We start from the raw sequence: 24,904 nt of genomic DNA, 5'->3' as shown, positions 1-24,904 counted from the left end.
AATTCCCAGAGAAATATTTTACGTAAACAGAACATGTGCCGTATCGCAACCGGCATGGTTTTGTTGTACACTAATATTTACGACTTCCATCTCTGTCTGGTTTTATTTGAAACGTTTACGTCTGGATCTGCTATTTTGAGGTTGTTATTGCTTATACAAATAAAATTAATTAGGCTACTGATTCGGAAAGCGTTAGATCAAAACATAGGCTAGGTTGTCACCCGGGCGATAGATGGCGATATTGCGCCTGTAATCGATATTGCCGCACATCAGCAAAGAGCGTTATGTTATGGTAGGATTTTCTCAATGTTAGCTACATTTGACTCTTTTTTTTTTTTTTTTTTTTTTTTTTTTTACACAGATTCATACCTGCTGGCTTTTATGTGACAAAGTTTAATCGGGTTGCAGCGTTAAATGCAGTGCGGGATCGTTTCCCACTAGCACCCTGGTGTTCTGCGTAACCTAGACTACAACGACGAGTTAGCGTTACACAGATACGATACATGTGACGTAATAATGCTGAAGCTACCTGCGCAAGGTTGTTTATCTACTTAGCTAGCTAGCTAGCATATACAAAGGTAGCTAGTAATCTTTATATTTATTGTATTAATATTCATTATGTGTCGAAATTGTTATATAATAAAACATTGTGTTCAGCTAGCTTTGATGTGTTAAGATGTTTTGCTAGCTAATGTTTGTTGTAGTATCGACACTACATTAATTAGTGTTCACCTCTTTTCAGACCGTTTGATGTGAACGGAAGACGAACGCATCCGAGTAATCAAAAGTGAGTTAAAACTTAGCTGGTTAGCATGTCAGTTTCTTACGTTTCAAATTATTTCGTGTTTTGACACGAACTTTACATACACTACTTGCTGCACTAATCAATCTGGGGGATTCTTGTACATTTTGCAGGCTTATTTTATTTTACATATTTATCACTATGACGGTATGTGTGCTCTCTGGGAATCGAAGCTTACTATTTAGTAAGTTACAGGAGCTGGAATGTACACATTTACAATGATGTCAATCAAGAGTTTGTCACAGGGCAGGAACATCAGGCACCTTAGTGCTCACCCTGCCCAGGATTCAAACCCCAAACCTTTCTGTTGAAACCTTTGCTGACCCTACAAAGGCACATGTTCATCTATTGTCTAGATATTGTCTAGATATTGTCTATTGATCAATCTTAGGAACTAAACCACAGCCTTCAAAGTCATGTCACTCCCTCTACAACACATGGTTGCACTCCTGCCTACATTTAGGTACCCTTTCAGATCTAAAACATTTGAGGCATATATCACTTATATAGTGGTTTGAAGACATGGCTATAGATAATAATTTTAAATGATCAAATGAAAGTACCAATCATGGCACAGCAAAGCTAATGAACAGTTTAAATAGTAATGAAAATGTTGTGCCAATCGTGGTACAGCAATGCGTTAAAGAATAGTTTCACAACATTGAAATAATGCTATTGAAAAAAAAAACATCTTTTTGTTACAGTGTCATACAGACGAGATCAGAGTATCAGGAACCTCTATGAACAATTTATAGACAGAACAGTAAGTTTAACCAGTCACATCAATATAGTACAGTTATTCAATTAACATAATGTATATTGTGATGCTAATGTTTTCATGCCTGTCCAGCTCATGTTCCAAGAAAATTACATGGCCTCCAGTTCTTCAAGTGATATAACAATTGGGGCGAAATGGTAACCTGTTTTGAATGTGAACAGTAGGGGGCAATCTAACCATCTTCCTCTGCTATATAGTGGAGTATTTGATTCAGTGCATGCATCCTCCATAGTTCAGATTCAGACAGGCACAAGATATATAATTTAAATCCCTCCACCACTCAGGTGATAGAGACCTTCCCCCCTAAATTGATTTTACAATTCGACCACTGCCACATTTTGGAAAATTGACTTTAAAGTAAAGGCAATGTTAGTTAAACATTTAGTATTATCCTGATGTGATAGCCTATAAAGAAGTTAGTCACTTAATTGCATAGCCGTTTGCACGCCTAATGGATTTGGCAACTGTTTTGTACCACACCTTAAGCAATATAAGATTTGTTTACATTATATGGTTTGTTATTCGGTCCTGTGTTTTTTTTTATTTTTATTTTTTTTTAGCAACAGGCGTCTTATCAGAAAGTGAATGTTATGGATAGGCGGCCTGCCTTTAGTTGCACAGAGGATGACTGTGAACGAGGGAGTGGCTATGACCACAGTCAAAGTGGGGGTGGATACCATGGAGATAATCAGGGAGGCTATCATGGGGAGAGAGCCCTCTACAGTGGAGAAAGAAGTGGACCACTTTACAGAAGGGTAAGAAGTCTTTTCATCATTTACGCAATCTGTTTGTCCTGTGATAATGAATAAAGTAACTAGAGTATAAATGTATAGAGTATAACTGTCATTCCAAGAACAGTCACTATTTGTGTTTTCCTCATGCAGGAGGATCCATATTCCTACAGAGAGTCTGCAGGACAACGTTCAGCAGCAAGACAGGCTGAACTCAGGTAAACTACCATCTTCCTAAACATAGATGACTGCTATAATTCTATGAGATGTTTTCTGCAGTTTTGCACCTACCAGTACATGTCCAATACATTCAAAAAGTTCAAAGAGGCTTTATTGTCATTTCAGCTATATACAAGTACACAGCAAAAACGAGACAATGTTCCTCCAGGACCATGGCACAACACAAAACAACAGTGCAACAGACAACACGCTACACAACTGCAAACAATCCAATACAGTGCAAAAATATCAAACAATAAATAAATAATAATAAATACAGGACCAATACAAAATGAATAAACAGTGCAATTATTTAGTCCAGTACACAGTACTGGGAATATGTAAAGTGAGTTGTGCATGGGAGTCAATGACATGCTATACTGAACATAGCAGTCACCGGTAGCAGCAAGAACAGTTCAGAGTACAGTGCTGGTTTAGTACAGTACTCTAGCAGCAAGTAGGATAATGTGCAAGACTGCAACAGGAGTGCATTTTTTTTTGTGTGAAGTTCGACTTCAGCACTAGTCTGATGCAAAACGATGTGTGAGTGTGTGTGTGTGTGTATAAAAGTGTCCATTTTTGGAATCTGAATTGGGATTGAAGTTAGCCAGAGTTCAGGAGTCTAATGGCTTCTGGGAACAAGCTGTTGCACTGTCTGGAGGTGAGGGACCGGATGCTACAGTACCTTCTTCCAGATGGCAAAAGGGTGAACAGTTTGTGTGAGGGGTGTGTGGGGTCTTTCACAATGTTGATGGCTTTTCGGATGCAGTGTGTTGTGTAGCTGTCCGTGATGGAGGGAAGAGAGACTCCAATGATCTTCTCAGCTGTTTTCACTATTCTCTGGAGGGTCTTGTGGTCAAAGGCGGTGCAGTTCCCAAACCAGGTAGTGATGCAGCTGCTCAGGATGCTCTCTATAGTACCTCTATCGAAGGTAGTGAGGATGGGTGATGAGTGATGGGCTTTCCTCAGCTTCCGAAGGAAGTAAAGACGTTGCTGGGCTTTCTTGGTGATGGAACTGGTGTTCAGGGTCCAGTTGAGGTTCTCCGCTAAGTAAACACCAAGGAACTTGATTTTCTTAATGATCTCCACTGAGGAGCCGTTGATGGCAAGCGAGGAGTGATCTAGCCTTGTTCTCCTCAAGTTAACAACCGTTTCTTTTTTCTTGTCAACATTCAGATACAGGTTGTTGACCTTACACCAGCTCACCAGTTCTCGCACCTCCTCTCTGTATGCTGACTCATTGTCCTTGTTGATGAGACCCACCACGGTCGTGTCATCAGCGAACTTGATGATGTGATTCGAACTGTGCATTGCTGCACAGTCATGAGTCAGCAGTGTGAACAGCAGAGGGCTGAGTATAGTGCCCGGGGGAGCACCAGTACTCAATGTGGTGGTGTTGGAAGTGCTGCTCCCTATCTGGACTGAGGTCTACCAATCAAGAAATCCAGCATCCAGTTGCAGATGGAGGTGTTCAAGCCCAGTAAGCTCAACTTTCCAATCAGATGCTGAGGAACAATGGTGTTGAATATTGAACTGAAGTCTATGAACAGCATTCTTACGTAGGTGCCCTTTTTATCCAGATGTGTGAGTGCCAGATGGAGTGTGGTGGAGATTGCTTCATCTGTAGAGCGGTTGGAGTGGTACACAAACTGCAGGGGGTCCAGAAAAGGGGGAAGCTGGGTCTTGATGTGTCTCATGATGAGTCTCTCGAAGCACTTCATGATGATGGATGTGAGTGCGATGGGATGGTAGTCAATGAGACACGACACCATGGGCTTCTTAGGCACGGGGGCGATGGTGGTAGTCTTGAAGCATGTTAGGACAACGGTGCAGCTCAGAGAGATATTGAAGATGTCTGTCAGGACATCTGCAAGCTGGTCAGCACATTCTTTGAGCACACGACCCAGGATATCTGATCCAGCAGCTTTCTGTGGGTTAACTCCACGCAGAGTATGCCTCACATCAGCCGCAGTCAGGCACAGCACCTGGTCATTTTGCGGAGGGATGGACTTTTCCACTGCAACATTGTTCTATGCTTCAAACCGTGCATAGAAGTCATTCAGTGCATCTGGGAGGGTGGCATCACTGTCATAGGAAGGTGATGTTTTCCTGTAGTTAGTAATGGCCTGAATGCCCTCCCTCCTCCCTCCTCCTATTCACATACCTATATAGTAGTTGGATAGCTCAATGGTCCCTTAGGCAAGGTCTTTTATGCTAATGGCCTAGCTCACTGACAGTGACAGTCAGAAATAAGAGAGTAACACCAGCTCAGACGTCGCTGGTTGAACAAGGTTTGCATTAGATGCTGGAGGACCATGGCAATTTAATGAAAAGTGGGTTACTGGAACAAATACAATATGCTCATGGACAAGAGTGGAGAATAGAGGACTGTTGGAATGCTACTACATAAGCAACCACAGGGTGACATTGTATATGCAGAGGATAAGTTAACTACGGATGCTTCAAAACCCAACATCTGAAACAACTAGTAGCTCAATGTTGCAACATCTGCAAGCGGCAATTGCTGTCGCAAAGGGGAGCCAGGACAACAGAGCTATCATCATCATCATCATCCCCACACCCTGAAACTGGGATCCTAATGACAATACCCAGCACTAAAGCTGCTGACCTGAGATTGAAGATCATGGCTAAGCTGAACACCAGTCATAGCAGACTTCCAAATGAAGTATCTGAAAGGCTACTGGAAGATGACGGGCTGGTATATGCCATATTTTACACTGCAGATATTTGGCTACAAGATGAACATCAAGGAGCTTGCAGGCCAAGATAAGGGAACCACCAGAGTTGGAAATTGAACAATACTGGAAAAGCATATGGGAGAAGGAAGCATCAGACAACAGCCATTCCCAGAGCAGAAGATATTTTCAGACCAGTAGTCACCATCAGGTTTACCAAGGAGTGGGCCAAGAGTGGCTATGGATACTGGCTATGGAATGGAGCCACCATCACCCATGTCCTCTACATGGATGACATCAAGCTGTATGACTCACCAATCCATTTCATAAGTCAGCTGAATGGGAAGAACAAGATCTACACCTACTCTCTACCAGTCATCAAATACCCCACTGACATATCAGCTGGTCAAAGGAGGAGATAGAAGCCACTGACATCAAGACAAGAAAACTTCACAATGCACTCTGAGATTCTGATACTATACTCTAAGTGGAAGGAGGGGGGTGAGGATTAGTGAGTATCAAAGCCACTATCCAGCATGAAACATCGAAGTTTCAGGAGTTCACCAGGGAGATAGCCCCAAGTGATAGTGTTAGTGAGTACCTCAGACAGCAAAAACCCAAAGAGAATGTGAATGAGGAGGAGCAGGAACATTTACTGGAGGATAAACCTCTGCATGGTATGTACCACCAGCAAATAGTGGAAGTGGCTGATCTGGAAAAATCCTACTAATGGCTGGAGAAGACTGAATATAAAGACACCACAGAGGGACTAATCCTGGCAACACAGGAACATCTCTGAATAAAAAGATTCCAGATGCAGGCTGTGCAAAGATGAACCTGAGACAGTCCAGCATATGACAGCAGATGCTAGTGAGCAAAGTGTACATGGAACGCCATAACCAAGTGGCAAGTATAGTATACATAAACATCTGTGCTGAGTATGGGCTAGAAGTTCAAAGGTCAAGTGGGATACACCCTCAAAGGTGGTGGAGAATGACCGAACTAAGATCCTGTAGGGTTTCCAAGTACAGACTGACAAAATGGTAATGGCTAACCAACCAGACATAGTAGCGATGGACAAACAGCAGAAGAGGGCCATAGTGAAAGGTATAGTAATCCCAAGTGATAGCAACATTAGGAACAAGGAATACAAAAAGCTCGAGAAATACTGAGGGCTGAGAGAAGTGCTGGAAAAATGTGGAAGGTAAAGGCGAAGGCAAGAGTGGTTCTTGTGGTAATCAGAGCAATGGAGGCTGTGACCCCCAAGCTGGAAGAATGCCTCCGGTAGATCCCAGGAACGACATCTGAGATCTCTTCACAGAATAGTGCAGTCCTGGGAACAGCTAAGATACTATGCAGGACCTCTACCAGGTCTGACAGCTTTAGAACTGACAGTCTGTTTTTTCAGCTGCCAGTCCTCCATCTGGTACAAAGCCTAGACGGATGCCTAATATTCCTACTTTTGGAGTGAACCTGATAAACTTTTCATTTTTGATCGATATTATTTGTCACTGGCTCACCTGCATGTCAAAAGAAACACCTTGTATTTTCATTGGTTAACAGTGGCCTGTAATATTTTAGCTCACTGAAAGTCCGCCCTACCCTCTAAATGCTAGTCAGTTAGTAAGAGCTCATATTGCTCTTGGCAACAATGTGAAAATGCCAAAATGAAAAATGTCTTACCAGTTCGGAGTGGTCAGCACAGCATCCTTTCATTTCAAAGAGCAAAAAAGGTGAATTTCCTGCTTTCTTTATAGTATGCAGATGTGATGTAGATACTAGCAGCAAAGGAAAGGGTGCTGTTGAACGGCATGTTGATACAGATAAACACAAGAAAAAAGTGGAGTGCAGGTACATCATCACTGGCATCATTTTTTAATCTTACTCAGTCATCTCTGAATGACAAAATATCTGCTGATGAATTTTGCTAAGTGTCATGCAGTGAAGCACCTTCACTCTTACAGTAGTGTGGACTGTGGCATTAAAGTTGTTAGAGAGGTTTATGATGACTCATCTTTTGCAAAGTTGTTACAAATAAATGTGTTACAGAATTCTAATTAATTTTTTCAACTCTAATATATAGTTTATGGTTTTCATTCTGCAGGTTGTATCATGCGCGTGGTATGATGTCCACCTTTTTGGGGTTATGAAAGTGGCCACCCTACTGTCACCTCCAAAAAAGTAGAGGATGATGACCAATCTTACAACCCACTTATAGTAATAATGACATTTTAGTTTGAAAATTAGAAGGCAACATGTTTATAACATGTATATAGGCTATAGATATGTTCATAACAGGTTGTACCCAAATGCAGATGAGTTGGAGCAAGGAAACAAAGCTAAATGGTAACTGACAAAAAGAGCCCAGAATGGGGGCAGGGGTTAAACTGAAGGCATGGGGCGAACAGCTCTGCCCACTACACTATAGGGGAAGTGAGCCAACTGGGAGTAAATAACATAAGCAGAGAATGAGGGGAGTGCTTATTAGAGATGTAAGCAGCCAGAAAGCAGCCGGAGGTTCTCCCAACCAGATGGGATTGTTTTGGTGGTATTAAGGACCAGTTTGTTGTCTGTGCACCACACAGACAGCTGCTCCACCTCGTCCCAGTAAGCAACTCATCCACCCCAGAGATGAGCCCCACTACAGTGGCGTTATCTCCAAATGTAATAATGCTAATGCTGGTATAAGCAGGGGTGCATTCATGGGTATACAGAGTGTAGAATAGTGGGCTAAGCAAATAACCCCATCCTACTCTCACCCATTGGGAGTGATTTGACACCTGCCTTGTGTTGTTACTATGGAAGTAGTCCTCAATCTTACTCTTATAAAAAGCCTTGCTCTTTTTGATGCCCCTTTTCAGTTTGGCTCTGGCAGCACTGTATTGATCCTCATCACCAGACCTGAAAGCACTGTTCCTGTTCTGAGAAGGCACTAGAAACCTTATGTCATCCAGGGCTTTCATTTGGGATAAACCAGGATGCACTTATCAGTAGTGACAGTGTGTGTGCAGTACTGCAGGATAGTTGTTGTGTATTCTTCAGGTTCTAATGCTCAAAAATATCCCAGTTTGTTGTCTCAAAACAGTTCTACAGCTGATGAGAGGTAGCATCAGGCTACATTTTGACAGTCTTAGATTTAATAAGGGCACTTTTCTGGAAGGGGGTGTATGTCAGGATTAAAAGCAGTGACATATAGTCAGAAGGGCCCAGGAGTGGTAGTGGTTTAGACCTGAACCCCTGTTTCATGTAGCACACCTTACATGCTGATGGAATTTAGGGAGCACTCCTTTTAAATCATCATGGTTGAAATTCTTCTAATATGATGTGAACGTCCTTCAAATACATGCTCTGTTGACTGCTATCTTGTTACATAAATAACCATATATCCGGTGAAATATACACAGCAGGTATCATGACCAAAGTAAACTCCCAGGGAAGACATATGGGCCTGCATTTAACAGTCAAAACTCCAGGTCCAGGGAGCAGTGGCTGTCTACAGTCTTAGTGTTAGTACACCAGCTGTTATTGATATACAAGTATAGCCCCCCTCTTTTGCTCTTACCGGAGTCTCTGGTTCTGTCATTCCAGGGTATTGTATGGCTTGTTAGCTTGATACCTGTATCCGGAATGAGTGAACAAAGCCAGGTATCTGTGATTAGCAGAATGCCACTGGCCTTAATAATCTTATTTGCTGCAACCTGTAGCATCAATTCATCCATCTTGTTTGTGAGGGTTGGTGAGAAAAATACTTGGAAGTGGAGGCCATCGCCGTAGCCTCAACAGCATGCTGGCCCTACATCCTTGCTTTAGCCTCCTATCCCTGTTTCTCCTCTGTCTCCTGCCTATGGGGATGGCAATCCATGAAGAGCCTGGGCACATGGCTATGTCTGCTGGGATATGGTTAGAGTGGAGAAACTCATCTGTAACAGTCCACTCACAGCATAGTCCCATTTCTAGGAGATTGTGCCGGCTATAGATGTTGTTTGCCCAGCAGAAGGTAGTCAAGATGAGTAACAACATGTACACAAACGGGCAAAGCACCAAAAATGAGAGCGTTGAGCCACTGTGTCTATGCGCGCCACCATAGCCAACATACTTGTGTTACTACCTACCTACATATTACTACCTAACAATGACATTATTGAGTAAAAAATATTTCACTTTGAATTGAATTTAAATATTTTCAAGGGTTTTCTTGATGGAGAACACATTTTTGCTGATGACTGAAACAGTTTGACTTGTCAACTTGCTCCCCGACAACAGCCATATTCATGCAAACATTCATTATTCATGCCCTACCATACTGAGACAATGGAGATAAATATTTAAAAATCTGAAATTATGTGAAGTGAATTTTCCCTTTCATACTGCAATTTCAATGTATTGACAGGACATGGTCATGATTTTCAGCTTTAGGCTGCATGAGAAGCAAAGCAAAGTCAAGATTTAAAGCACATCTCATGCTAATGACCGAAATATTGTAGCACAATGAGCTCTAATAGTGCTTATGTTGGTGCTATAGTGATTTTCACTGTGTGCCTTTTGAAAGATTTTATTGGGTGAGTCTGCTCTAGCCCAACAGATGGCAATAGAGTACTCTTTCTGAATAAATGGTTTGTGAGGGTTGTTGGGCCTCTTGGGCCTCTGAAATGTTGCACAGGCATATTTTAAACTTTGTGTGTCTTTTTGTGTAGCAAGTATCTTTGCATAAAGGGTGCTATTAATCAAGATCAACAAAGCAGAAAGGATAACTGAGCCAGCTGGGCTTGCTGCCATTTAAAGGAAATATTTTGGATTGTTTGATGAAGACACTTGATGAAGGTACTTAAACATTTTTTGTTCATTTGTTTTTTGCTATTTTAATCAAATCTCCCATTATTACCCCTTAGTGTACGGTGTACCAGTTTGAAGGGCATATTGTAAAGGTACATATGCCTCAACAAATCATCTCCTTCTCAGTGAATGAAGTCAGACCCCACACATTGTGCAACACTTGATCTCTCAGCTCACTGCATTCTGGTCATCTGATCCCAACCCTGCCCATTACTTTTGGGCGTAACAGGGTGCCAACAGACCATTGGCACGATGTCGAACAACCCCACCCCCACTGTCCCCATCCCATTTTACCCTACGTTATTCCCAGTGGAGGCCAACCAGATACCAGGCTTAGGACAAAGGGCACTACTGTCTGCTCCTAGAGCCAACATGTTAAACCCTTGTGAGGTCCAGCAAAGCCAGCAGGGAAGGGTGGACTCAGGACTTGCTCTGTTCTGAATACTGAATAAGGAGTTAGCATACGTTTATTTTAACTGCTGAGCTGAGCTTAGTTTTCTCATTCTGCAGTAAATGGTTGTGCTTGGGATTTGCTGAGTTCTACAGTGGATGTTTTCATAACTAATCTACAGTCTATCTTTTCTTTTTCCATTATAGCGAGATCGTCAATATCTAGTGCATTTTTAGTATTAATAGGTCCGTCTCTGTCTGTGACAGTGAATATGCTAGCCAGAAGAGCCAGAGATCGTAAAATAATTGTATTTTTCACACTTATTGGTTTATCTAGATTGTTAAATAGATAATAGTAAATAACTTTAAATAATAAAGATAGAAATTTGTCATCATTGTGCAGATTCCAGGCACAGTCTATAAGCTTTAATCTATATGCTTGACAGAGATCACACTGCTCTACAGTCCTAGCTTCTATTTACATTACTAATCAAAATGGGATAAATTGCATCAGATACTATATTTCCATTGAAACCTGTAAGGTTTTAATGCTGTTTTTTGTTGTTGTGTCTTGCTGCTGAAATGATGAGTAGGTTAATGTTAATGGGTCCTTTGGGAAAGTCCATTGAAAGAGTGAGTAGCCCAGGCCAAGGTTGTCACATTAAGCATGTGGGCCAGACAGAAAGCTCAGCCACACAGAAGCATTATAGATCAAGGTCTGAGGGCGTCTGTTCTGAACTTGTGATAGTGTGTGACTAGGTAGCCAATTTGTGCACGTGCACACTCACTAAGGGGGTGTCTGTGGTCTTAATGGTTCTGTGCAAAGTGGGGCTCCAGTCAGAGCAGACATTGCCTGTGGATTTCTCAGTCTGCTCCATTGTAGATCTTCATAACCTCATATGATGAATGGTAGATAATGAGCCAAAATGGCCACCCTGTCAAGCATGTCTGAAGTGCAAATGGTTGGCAGACAGCTTCCCTTTGAACCTTCAAAGTCACCTCAACAACTCTTTAATGGTTAGTACATACACTCTCGCAAAAGCAACCTAAGGCCCCAATTTTGTCTTTAATATTTTAAGTGCTGGCCTGATGGTAATTAACTTTTACTGATCTCGCCAGTTACAAAACTGATTAAAGAGCTGGATGAAAGCACTTGTGATTGAGGTAACCAATTATCTTTTTTGTTTTGTTTTGATTATTTTTAAAGTCCTCCCTGCATTAACTTTGTGGGGGGAAAAATCGTTAAATGTATTTCAGTTTGCCTAGAGGAGAAAAATAGGGCAATGGGGGTGGAAAAACCGTCTTGTAGATCTGATTACTTAAAAAGGGCTTCCTTGGTGAAGGATCGTCTGTGATGTGTCTTGCACATTTGCAGGCCTCTGCAGTTGTCTGTCCTGCTGTGTGTGAAAGAACGCCACTGTTTATTTTGCCTGCATGGTGTTTGCCACTGTCTGGCCTCCATGTCGCTCAGCCACTGTACTGATCTCCCATTTGAAGTTCTTGTTTCATCCTCACAGCAGGACAGTGCTATGCGCGTGCATGCACACACACACACACACATACACACACACACACACACACACACACACACACACCTGTCTCTCTTTGTCTTATACTTGCAACTATTGGAGCTCCACATGTCCATGTTTAAGCACTGTGGTGGATCAGGCACGGTGGTATACGAGGCAAGATTCACTGCCATAAAAAGCTTTCTCCTGTCAAAGTCCTCAACATTCAGCTCTTATAGTAAAGCATAAAAAGGAAAAGAAAACTCATGTTGTGGACTGCTGAAGGTTCGGACTAAGCAGGTCACTCGACTGTCTTATTTCCTGTTCATTTCCAATTATTCCTTGCCTCTGAAACCCTAGCTGTGTTTTTATTTCTGTCACCAAAACCTTTACTGTTCACAGCTGAATATGAAAATTGAAACTGAGAAGTGGCCAAATGAAGTTGGCCCTTTGTAGCAAATGGCGGATGGGATCTGGAGTGTTTCAGACTGACCTTAGGTCAATAAAGTCCTTAGCCCATCTTAGGTCCACTCTTTGTTTGGTTTGTAATCTGGGTTCAGCCACAGGTCGTGGAAACCAGGTGCCACTGGTTCATTTATACCTCCACTTTGGTGTTGAGTGTTACGGCATGTCATATAGAAACTGCTAATCAGCCTGCCAAATCATGTGCATCGGTAGACACAGCAATTGGCTCACTAAAGCGAGCCCTTCCTTATACAGCTGTTGCAGAAGATATGCCCAAATTGGGGTAGCAATGAAATCCTGGTTGAAGGTTGTCACACATGGCTTTTCCAACATGCATTTCCTAGCACGTTAATTAATGACAGAATCTGTTCATAGGGCTAATTTAAGTTCTGCAGTACTGACATGTTTATTACTTTGGAAGTTTAGATGCAAGTCATAGGCATTTACTGCATCTGTGTCCTATCCAGCATGACTATGTGGCCATTTCCCTGAAACACATAGATGTCAGGAGGTCATTCTTCAGTGTCGCCAACCTCTAGCCTGGAAGGCTCCAACTGCAGACTTGAAAAGCCAGGGGCAAACTACTAAAATAAATGGTTAAATTAAAAGTAAAGGAAAGATGCATGGATCACTTTCTCCTCTTAATCTGAATTAGACCAGGGAGGAACAGTGGCAGAAGCAGACAGCGCTTTCCCAGTGTTACTTATACAGAAGTCCTCAGGAACTGAACGTTAGAGTCTGTTTACTTTATAGTTATTATTAAAGCTGTAGTTTTGGCACGAGGTCACATATACAGTTCTGTCTCTTGTCTAAAGATTAGACAACATCTAAATAGAATGAGCAGTCAGTAGAGTGGAAACCATTTGCTTGCAGATGTGCTGTTTGTGAACAAAGGATCCAAACTTTTTGCTCAAACTCAAAAATGTATTCAATTTTAAAAATTAGACATCCAAGTATTATCTTTATTTACTGATGGAAAACACCCTAGTACACCCCAGAAATTGCTGTACAAGTCATTAAAGTTACTTGTATATTGTATAAATGAAATATTGTTTCTGTTGTTACTGTGTCATTCTCTTTTAAATGCTGAATTTATAGACCTTTGACCAAAATATTTTGATATTTAAGCACAAAACAAAATTTCTCAGTTGCTGTTTTGTATTGCATTGTATTTATGTAATTGCTTATTTAAGGAACAGTGCCAGAGTGACCTCTCAGACCAATATCAAGGGTCAAAGGTTACCACCTCCCTGGTCCCTCTCCATAAGTGTGTGCCACAGAGGAGATGACTGTGTTTCACGTACCATTACTAGTACAGGTCGAAGGTATGTAACAGAGCTTGTATTTTAGTTCATGGAAAGTGAGTGTTTTTCACATTTATTTTCTAGTGTTACACATGCTAAGATAGAACATACTTCCCAAATGCTGAGAGAGTATTATCTTTGTTATTCATTGTTTTAGATTTATTAGTTTCTTTGAGTGCCTTACTACAAGCATTTACAGATATAAGTTTTTCCATTTAGATGATATCAGAACAATATTAATTATAATAAAAGTAATAATAATTATTATTACAACCTGATCAGATGTATTGTTTTTGCTTTTTTCACTAGACCCTCTTTAAATGTAAGATTCTTTAATTCTTTCTGTTTAGGGAAGAGTGTGAGGCTCTGAAAAGAAAGGTTTCATTCCCCCCTGTTCGTGAGCACTCTCCAGTGAAGAGGGAGGTGCCCCACTCCCCCCAAAATCGCTCCAGTCGCAGCTTCACTCCGGATAGTGGCAAGGCCAGCCATCCTTACCCCAGCCAGCCTAAGAAGAGCCCCTTTCCCCAAGGTCAGAGAGTGTCTGTCTGTTTTTATGTGGGATTGAATAATCAGAAACTAAGCCTTTGTGTAAACCCTCAAAATGAGGGGTGTGTTCGTTCATGGTTCATATCAAAATGTGTCTGTCTTATGCTTTTGTGTGACTATATGAACTCTCAAAGCAATCAGAAATTCTGGCTCATTCAGCTAGACATATATATTCCAACAAAAAAAACCTTTTGTGCTTTTTTTTCTTTGCTTGACTCCCATCTGGTAGAACATGCTTGTTTAAGTGAAATGTCCTATTTGAAATGAGCTTTACATACTTTTGATTTTTCTTACTTATTTTCACCATGTGAGCATGTGCTTAATGTTGCCAAGCTAAAATATTTCTTGGTAAAATACTGTGCAGTGGTATCACTGTTAGTCAACATTCTATTTATCTTAAATGTCCATGTTCGTGATTATTTCTCCATATTCCATATGCAGTCAGCAGTCCAAATCTGTCTAGTAGGATTTCAAACTCATGTATTAAGGCTGAACTGAAGTGAACCAGCTCATCTTTTTTGAAAGCCTCGTTCTTCACATCCAGTGGTATGGAGCTGAAATTGCTTTTGGAGCTCTGTATTTCACAGGCCTAAGTTCATGCCACGTGTAACCTGAGCAGGCATGTCTAATCACCCTTCGGCAGACCATCCAGGACTTTTAGCTTATGAGGTGAGTTATGCAGTTCAGGGCTGAACTAAGGAACAGGGAGTTGTCCACTCTTGCTGCTGCAGCATTGTGGGACAGCTGAGCAGGAGATACCTGCCATGGCTCTCCCTCACTCTTATTTGTGCGCTTGTCTTTTTTTCCCCCCTCTGTCTCTGAAACAGAGTCTTGCTTATTACACCATAAATCATGCAGTGATTTGCTGCTTAACATGTGAGCTGTTCCCAATCATATATTACTTCACCTCACTTTTCACATTACTTTTCTGCAGTCTAGAGGTTTACTCTTATTGCAAATTCTCATGATCTCATCAAAACCTTTAGGCCAGTTAAAATAAAGTGTTGGATTACAATGTCATTAAATAAATCCCAAACAGCACGAGCCATCAGCTATGAATATTTGAATTTTTGGACCTCCCACTTTGAAAAGCATCTGTTTCTGTGAGTGTGTTTCATGTATGAGTGTGAGGAATTCAGAGAGCACTTTAAATCAGTAATCACTCAAAAGGGGGTGCCAGCATATAGGGTTGAACGTTTTTATCTGCTCTATGGTCTGACCACCTTGTGTGTGTGTGTCTGTGTGTTTGTGTGTGTGTGTGTCTGTGTGTGTAGGTACGTGCATGTTTGCCTGAATGCTTCAGGAACAGCATGTTTCTTCAAGTGCGATAGATGTATCTGGCTTGTAGCATATTCATTCATTTTGCTTCACCTTCTCTGTCTTCTCGGTCTTCACTCCTACCTGAACAACTACAATCACACATAAGAATAATTGTCATTGTAGTATATATTTTACAATTTAGTACCAGAAATATTAAATTCTAGTCCTTGGCAAATTGTGAAATTTGAGCCCAGAGGGTTGTGGTGTGGAGCATTTGAAGAACATTTTAATTGTGTCCAACAAACTTCTCTTGCTAGCTAACTAGTAATAATTAATGAAAAATAGCCTCAGAAAGATTAATACATTGAAAACAAAATTAGGGATAAATAATTATGGTTCTATTCATTGTGGTTTCATGTTTTTTCCACTATTTGCCTTTGCTATTATAGTTGTCATTTCAAAGACTTTCAAAGTCAGTTTTAAGGGGGATATTTATGTGGTGCTAAGCAACTTGACTCACCAGCATCGGTGTCAGTCTGTGTTCCTGCAGAATCTGGAGCTTTCTTTTGAAGAGGCAGTAAATGCACCAGCACACAGGCGTCGTGTTGTTAGCTGGCAACCCCTCACCCTGCCTTGCTGGGCTACTAATTAACAACACATCAAAATAGGCAGAAAATAGGCAGTGTACAAGAATTGTGTGCCAGTTAAGTTCATTGCTTAGATTTGCTACAGAATGACTCCTCTAAAGTCAGAGGTTTGTTTATCTTATTTTACCAGCATCATCTTTGGTATGCTGAAAATTTGTCAACACTGATATGCCTGGAAAAAACTAAAGAGCCCTGGCCAAACATTTACATTTTACTGACGTTTTTATCCAAAGCGACTTACAATTCTGACTGAATACAGCTTGAGCAACTGAGGGTTAAGGGTCTTGCTCTGGGTCTAACAGGGGAAACCTGGCTGTGGTAGGATTTGAACTGGTAACCTTCTGATTACTAGTCAAGTACCTCAACCACTGAGCTACCAGTACTTACTGAGACAAACACTCTAGAACAGGAGCCTAGGCAATAATAGATTTACTTTCTTAGTTTAAATGCATTTTAGATATTATGAGATGCAATCACTGTTAAACCACTCTGTATTCAAGTAGATAGATACTTCTTGTCCTGTCTGCCCTGTGCTTTGTGGGTCTGAAGGGTATATGTCTTTTCTGGTGTTCATGGAAGTGTCAGTGATGGTATAATCAGCCTGCTGCCTTATAAGTTTTACCAAAGGTTGCTCCTAGGGGAGAGATTATTAAAATAATCACATAATAATCACATAGTAATTACAGAATAATTAAAATAATCACATAATTGTATGTGACAAATAAACCAAACTTGAACTTAATCATTGATATATACAATGAACAGTATTCACATTTATATTCATGGAATTTTGCAGACACTCTTATCTAGAGTGACAAATAAAAGTGCTTTAGTTCATTATGTATTTATGAATGTATTTACACACACATGTACAGCAGCCATTCCTTTCAAGTGTTTGTTGAATTCGTTCACAGACATACCTCATTCTATTTAATGAGATGCTGAATAGGTGATCACCTTAACAAAATCCTATTCTAACGAGTAATAGTATATATACCACTGCTGTTGTCATCACAATTCTCTTGTTATGGAACCAGCTAGATGGGAAATGTAATGCTAGGACTACCTAAAAAGTAAGTGTAGCCAAAATACAGCTACAAACCATGCCAAAAGAGTTGAAAAGAAAGGTTCCTAATGAGGAAAAGAAGGGTTCAGTTGTAGTTTTACTGGCAAAGGGATACAGTGAGCGTCAGGTTGCTTCCACCGTGAACATTTCATAAGAACAGTTCATAAGAACAAGGTCAAGCAGCAAACACATGGGACAACAACAGCTACAGACTGGCAGAGGTTGAAAACGACTCTCTACCGACTGTGATGGTTGCCACCTCATTCAAATGTCACTTAACAACTGTAAGATAACATCAAGCGACCTACAAAAAGAATGGCATGCAGCAGCTGGGGTGAATTGCACAGGGAGGACGGTTCAAAACAGGTTTCTGGAGGCAGGGATGAAGTCCTGCAAAGCTAGAAAAAAGCCCTTCATCAATGAGAAGCAAAGAAGAGCCAGACTGAAGTTTGCGAAAGACCATAAGTATTGGACCATAGAGGACTGGAGTAAGGTCATCTTCTCTGATGAGTGCAGTTTTCAGCTTTGTCCAACACCTGGTCGTGTAATGGTTAGACAGAGACCTGGAGAGGCCTACAAGCCAGAGTGTCTCGCACCCAATTTGGTGTAGGATCGGTGATGATCTGGGGGTGTTTCAGCAAGGCTGGACTTGGGCAGATTTGTCTTTGTGAAGGACACATGAATCAAACCACTTACAAAAATGTGCTAGAAGAAAACTTGCTTCCTTCTGCTCTGACCACTGGGCTCCCTGTTTTGGCGTGTGGGAATGATTTATATCTCCCCTCTGACCTGTCTTCCTGGCTACCCCTTGCCATAGTATTCATGTTGTACCCCGTCAATCTCTGGTTGTGACAGCAATTGCTGCATACAGAAGTTGGAATATCTGTGCTGCTAGTTGCAGTGTAAGTCTAGATGTTGGGTTTTGAAGCATCCTTAGTTCCCACATCCTCTGCATATACACTCTTGCACTGGAGTTGCTTTGTGTAGTAACATTCCAACAGTCCTCTGTTCTCCACTCTTGTCCATGAATGTCTTGTATTTGTTCCACTAGCAAACTTTTCATCAGATTGCCCTGGTCCCTCAGCATTTGACATGGACCTTATTGACCCGGGGCAACATGCAAGCTGATCTGACTTGCATGTTTTTAATGCTAATTGTTAGTGAGGTAGGCAGGTAGCATAAAGGACCTTGTTTAAGGGACCACACTGGATACGCCCTGGTCAGGATTCAAAATCCAGACTTCTTGTACCAAAATCAGTGGCATAACCCAGTGATCAATAAATCCAGCCACTATAAATCTAAAAGAGGGAAAGAGCAAACTTTTACAGTGCAGATTGACCACTTTTGTCTGAACTCTGCTAGCAAAAAACATAGCCTTTTTGTTGTAGGCTCTGTCTCTTTCCCCATGTCACTCTCATTCACTGGTTTGACTCATAGATATTCCAGTTGTGTTAGACCAAAGTTGGTTTATGATGCTATGCTGAGCATATTTTTAAAAATTAAATTATCTTAAGTTGGTTGTGATTATTGTTTTTGAGAACTTCCCTGGCATTCTGTTCTCTGAATTCAAGACATTGGTGTACTGAAGTACTTCTTCCTCCCTTATAGTCTCTCAAGAAAAAGAAAAGGTGCCCAGCTACTGCTTTGGTGGATCTCAGGATGAATCCCCACACATTTTGCTATCAGCTGCTAAGGTATGAGGCACTGCATTAACATTCATACGCACATGGAACTTGGTCTTGGACAGAATATGCTGTTTTAATGGATTCTTTTTATTTATTTTTTCTATAGTTTAAAATTAATAGTTTGTCGGCTTAAATATGCAAAGAGTACACCACAAACATGATCCATATTGACCATATTGTGTTCATTGGAGGGGCAAAGACTGCTATTAGCACTTTTCCCACAGGTATCTTAATAATTAATCTAGTTCACCATAAGTTTTATCTTTAAGATCAATAACAAGAATAAAGTTTAAATACTAAGATCTGTTTGGAATGAACATTGTATTTCACTTTCATTATACACACTTAATTCAGATACTGGACATCATGCAACATTATCATATTTTTATGTGACATTTTTTGCACTTTGAGAAAGTCATTTTGTACACCGGTGCCATGTTGGATTTAATGAGTACTCATACGATCAACAGCTTGTTGTAAATGACCCACAGAAACAGTTCTGTTCAAAGATGTGTGCACTTTAATAAGAATTTGATAATCATATTTGACAGTCCAAAATGTTTCATAAGGAAAAGTGCCCAGACCTGTTTGTCCAGAAGTGTCATTCATTCAAAAATATCTGTGGTAGTTGTATCTCAGTGGTTAAGGTACTTGATTAGTAATTGGAAGGGTGCCAGTTCAAGCCTCACTGTTATCACTGTTGAGACCCTGAGTAAGACCCTTAACCCTCTGTTGTAATTACTTTGGATAAAAACATTAGCTAATACCTAAACATAAAAAAGAGGTAAAAACAGTGATTTTGCTTTTTAAAAACAAAAACATATCACTTTAATAAATGTGGTTACTAAATTACTAATTACTAAAGCCAAGACTAAATCTTACTTTAGGCCAATTTTCCAAGCATCATATTTTGAAATCATTTTACCTGACAGAATAAACATTTAAAGCACTCTTCCTGTCATCTTATGTTGATCTTTGTGCTATGAGGCATTGGATAGCCAGGCCTTGGCCTCCTGTGTCTATATAATGGTGCTCTTAATAGGACAGGATGCCAGGGTTTGAAGTGGAACAGGGCGAAGAGACAAAGAAGAAAGAGGATCCTGGACAGAGTCCCGAGGCACGACGGGCTCATGCCATCGCAAACAAAGCTCTGGAGATTGAAAAGGTAACTGAGGGCTCTAGAACTGTGCTGAGCTCTATTAACAGTGAGCATACAGGGTCTTGAAAAAATATTCATACCCCTTGAACCTTTCCACATTGTGTCATGTTCCAAACTTAAATGTATTTTATTGGGATTTTATGTGATAAACCAACACAAAGTAGCAAGTAATTGTGAAGTGAAAAGAAAAGAAAGAGGCCCATGGTCACTCTGTAGGAGCTGCAGAGATCTACAGCTCAGGTGGGACAATCTGTCCACAGGACAACTATTAGCTGTGTACTCCACAAATCTGGCCTTTATGGAAGAGTGGCAAGAAGAAAGCCATTTTTAAAAGCAAGCCATAAGAAGTCTTGTTTGCAGTTTGCCATGAGCCATTTAGGGGACACAGCAAACATGTAGAAGGTGGTGCTCTGGTCAGATGAGACCAAAGTTGAACTTTTGGGCCTAAATGCAAAATGCTAAGACTGAACATCACCCTGAACACACCATCCCCACCTTTAAACATGGTGGTGGCACCATCATGCTGTGCGGATGCTTTTTTCAGCAGGGACAGGGAAGCTGGTCAGAGTTGATGGGAAGATGGATGGAGCTAAATACAGGGCAATCCTGGAGGAAAACCTGTTAGAGGCTGCAAAAGACTTGAGACTGGGGCGGAGGTTTACCTTCCAGCAGGACAATGACCCTAAACATACAGCCAGAGCTACAGTGGAATGGTTTAGATCAAAGCACATTCATGTGTTAGAATGGCCCAGTTAAAGTCCAGACTTAAATCCCATTGAGAATCTGTGGCAAGACTTGAAAATTACTGTTCACAGACACTCTCCATCCAATCTGACTGAGCTTGAGCCACAACAATTTCAGCCTGTAGATGTGCAAAGGTGGTAGAGACATACCCCGGAAGTCTAGCAGCTGAAATTGCAGCAAAAGGTGATCCCACAAAGTATTGAGTGAGGGGGGGCTGAATACAAATGCACGCTACACTTTCCAGATTAAAAAAAAACAAAAAAAACATTGAAAACCATGTATCATTTTCTTTTCATTTCACAATTACTTGCTACTTTGTGTTGGTTTATCACATAAAATCCCAATAAAAATGTAGGTGTAACATACAAAACTGTGGAAAAGTTTGAGGGGTCTGAATACTTTTTCAAGGCCCTGCAGCTTTCAGGGGGCTGTTATCTTACCTTTAATTGGAAATAGAACGATTACATAATGTTATTAGTTCAGTTTTCTCTATGTATTTCTCCTTTGTATGACCAAAGTAAAGTCATCTAAAGCCATTATAATATAATGTATACATGCATTTAAGTGCATTTTAATTTAATCCATCCACAATACCAAATGTTTAATGTTTGAAGTGTATAATTCTATCAGCAGCCCTCATGGTGGTGGGAGTAGAGGGATGTTTCCTGAACCCCTGAAAGGATGTGATTGTTAGATTGTGTGGGCGTTTCCTGCCCTAATGAAGCGATAGTACTTCTTAGGTCAAGTGTGAGCCTAGATATTAACATAAGGCCACACATTAATCATGAAATAATTCCTATGTTTAGTCACAGGCTTATCTCTCTGAATGAAACTAAATTGGCTTAATCACAAATGGAGTATTTTTGTGTTGCTATTGTTGGTTTGTTGTAATTGTTTAGCTTAGTTAGCTTCGAATCTCCTGTTGATGAGGGCTGGGAATGATTACCCAAACTTCATTCATCATTTCAATCAATCTAAACGAAATACATCCACTTGCCTTATTACACCCTGTTAAGTGCCCTGCTTTACAGCCCCAGTGATCAAGTAGCTCTTAATATTCCCTAATGTGTACCAGCCCTCAAATAATTATTCCTACTTCCTTGATTACTGTGGACCCCTGCTTGCTTCAGCATTCATTGGTGCCAAACTGCTCTCTTCTGTGCAGTGGCTGTGTGATATTTGTAATGTTTTACAGACCAATCCTCCCTTCCCCCAGCCCTCAGCATCTAGGGCGGTGGTTTCCCCAGCATGGTTTCTTATTGCGAAATCCTGCTTGTGTGGCCATGAATTATCAGGCCATGAGATCAAGTCCTGGTCTCCTTCTGTTTAGGAGTAGAAACGATGCATAAACCCAGCCACACGAGCAGGCACAAGTCATACACTAGCTTCCTGTTTGTTTAACTAACAGTGGCAACCTTTTAGGGCTCCTTGCTCACCCACCCAGAATTCAGATGAATACCTTTCTAGAATTCAACTGAATATCATTTCCATAATTACGTCCTAAAGTGGAGAAGGTACTTCCTATTGTACTACTGTTCCTGTCATACTACAGTTTTTGTTTGTTTATTAGTTCGTTTGTTTTTTCTATTGCTTTAATATAATTGAGGTGAGTGCCAGTGATGCCAGGAAAATCATTGTGAATTAATTTTATTGATTATTGCCTTCAGATCACTGAATCTTCCTTATTCCTTTAAAGCTTCTGGAAGATAACACACAGCCTAGAGAAGCCTGAATGCAATCCGTTTCTTATCTGTTGTGTACAAAATGCTTGTGGAGAGATTATTTACTCTAAAAAAGCAATTAGACTAATAACCAATACTGCACTTTTCCCTCATGTACAAGTAATAGCCAACTGTTGTTTATCCAGAAGATAGAGAATAGAACAATACTTATTCCAAATGGACAGCTATATGATCAAAATGATCGTCTTGTTTTACAGCAGTGAGATATTTTCCTAAATAGGTTACTGCTGAATATTATTTTGAGTAAACCAGCCTCTGATATAGAAAGCAGAATTTGGGGCAACGTCAAAGACCAATAGATACACTAGGAAATACTCGAGTGACCTAACAAAGCCATCTAGCATTCCAAGCATGCTTTCTTAGTACCTGCTTATGCTCCTTTTTTCCAAGCTGTTCTTACCAGTCAGGTAGAGACATATTTCTTTTACATTGTGCCAGAACTGCCTGAAGAAGTCATGGTTTTAGTCTTAGAAACCAGGACAAGTGCAGATGTGTAAATGTAGCTGGAGGCTCTGAGAATCCTCTAATTTACTTGAGTTGTAACTCTTGAAGAAGGGTGGGAACATGATCTTTGCAAGACAGTTGTTTTTTGGTGTTTTTTTTCCGCCCAAAGTAAAACTGACCAGGTTTTCAAACAATTTCTCATTTAAAACCAAAGTATAGTGTCTTCCCAGTAGCCTTTTCCCACTTTCTGTCCTACTTTCAGTTTCTGTTCCTACCTCCCATCTGTCTGTGATTAGACTTAACCTTTCAGCTTAGTCCCATTCTTACAAGTCTCTGTTATGCGAGCAGGTCTGTGTTTAAACAAATGTTCTGCTAGCTTACTTTCTTCCTGCACTGATCTAAAGAGACTTTCGGTCTGTTTTCTCTGATGTCTTCCCTGTTTTTCATTTTTCCACTTTCTGTCTCTTTCCTGTCCCAACTACAACTGCATGTACCTCAGTTGTATGTAACCTTTTATCTAATGAAGTTTGAATTTTGCTTTAGTGCTGATACCAACATGACAAATAAAGTGCATCAGCATTGCCAGGTTTATGACAGCTGTGTAATAATCTCTTAGTTAAATTGCTACTTTTGAGCCGTGTCCCATCTCTAGCTGCTTTCTGAAACTAACTAGTCAAACCCTCTAATTTCATACTGTTCCTTTAATTATAGTGTCACTTTAACTTCTATAGTGTCACTTTAACTTTTTTCCTTCAAGGATCTGTGTTTCTTCTAATAAATCTCACCAGATTGCTTCATTTTCCTCTAAAAAGAGAGAGTAAGTTAGAAGGAGAGTCAGAAAGTAAATACTGGCTGAACTGGCTGGACAGAAGTTTTAACACCAGAACTCCAGAATTCCTGTTGTGTCGATGGGAGCAGTGACTGTGGATATAAAGATAGCCATATGAAAGGGTTAGTTAGGGCATCACACCTGAGGTATTCATGACAATAAACAAAGCTCTTCCACTTCTTCAGCTTTCTTGGCAAACTGTGAATTAAATTTTTGAGCTTTTAATGAAATGATGTGTGATTTTCTGGAATGTTATTTTGTTGTTAAAAGTGGAGACTGTAAACAAGTTAGTGTTAAGTGTTTCCCTTATACATATACTAATACTATATAGTTAAGTATTATTTTGGAATCTCCATAAGAACATAGCTCCTTGTGATGGAATATAGCATGACATTAGTTAAAGTTGATTATTTTCTTATTCACAGTTATATAGGCAAGATTGTGAAACCTTTGGGACGGTGGTTAAGATGCTACTTGCTAAGCAGCCGACACTGGAGACACTGCTTCAGACTGCACTGAAAGAGAACCTGATTGATATTAAGCAGCGATGCCTGGAGGACTTGCGCCGCTTTATATCGGAGGTAGATGCAGTTCTTAAAGCCAATCAGTCATCTGCAGCTGGTCAGATTTACTCAAAGGACTTTTTTCATCCCTCAGTTGAAAAAGACAAACTGAACATGCTGGACTTTAGGGGGTACCAGTGATATTTACTAGTTTAGTTGTTTTTTCCCATTGTTGAGTCATTACAAGATTTCAGATATATTACTTGGAATCATGGAGCTAGAATGGGAATGCGAGCACTAAGAAACAAAACTGTTTTATTCTTATCTTTACATTTATTGCATGATCCCACTGTAGCTCAGATTACAGTGTTTACATATCTGGTTCAAAGTTGTGTTCAATTTTTCATGTCAAATAAGTATTTCTTCTGTATACTTGCCAAGTTATTTGATTTTTAAAATATACCGGAAGTAATATACAAGATTTTCTTACATTAAAATATTGTAATAAACTGACTTTTTTTAACAGTTGTCCTTTTGCTTCTTCCTAATGCAT

The 24,904-nt window shown here is 40.4% G+C and overlaps 1 protein-coding gene across 4 annotated transcripts; it reads left to right on the top strand.

Annotated features, from left to right (window-relative positions):
* Positions 1-209: 209 nt before the first annotated feature.
* On the top strand, positions 210-24,871 carry LOC113571817 (uncharacterized). 4 transcript variants are annotated; one of them, XM_027000969.3, is made up of 10 exons: positions 210-292; positions 743-787; positions 1,507-1,565; positions 2,141-2,335; positions 2,465-2,529; positions 13,616-13,747; positions 14,077-14,255; positions 18,854-18,939; positions 19,973-20,095; positions 24,274-24,871. In XM_027000969.3, coding segments are annotated over exons 2-10 (1,119 nt in total). In that variant the 5' UTR covers positions 210-292; positions 743-786; the 3' UTR covers positions 24,553-24,871. The 4 variants fall into 4 exon arrangements, 3 of the variants coding, with proteins under 3 accessions (XP_026856770.2, XP_026856769.2, XP_026856768.2); XM_027000968.3 differs by lacking the exon at positions 210-292 and adding an exon at positions 347-538; XM_027000967.3 differs by lacking the exon at positions 210-292 and adding an exon at positions 348-578.
* Positions 24,872-24,904: the final 33 nt, after the last annotated feature.

This window comes from Electrophorus electricus, chromosome 4 (assembly GCF_041902795.1).
Source record: "Electrophorus electricus isolate QZ-2024a chromosome 4, ASM4190279v1, whole genome shotgun sequence".
Classification (NCBI taxonomy): Eukaryota; Metazoa; Chordata; class Actinopteri; order Gymnotiformes; family Gymnotidae; genus Electrophorus; species Electrophorus electricus.
The sequence above is the reverse complement of the archived record's forward strand: the minus strand, read 5'-3'. Positions and strand labels throughout refer to the sequence as shown.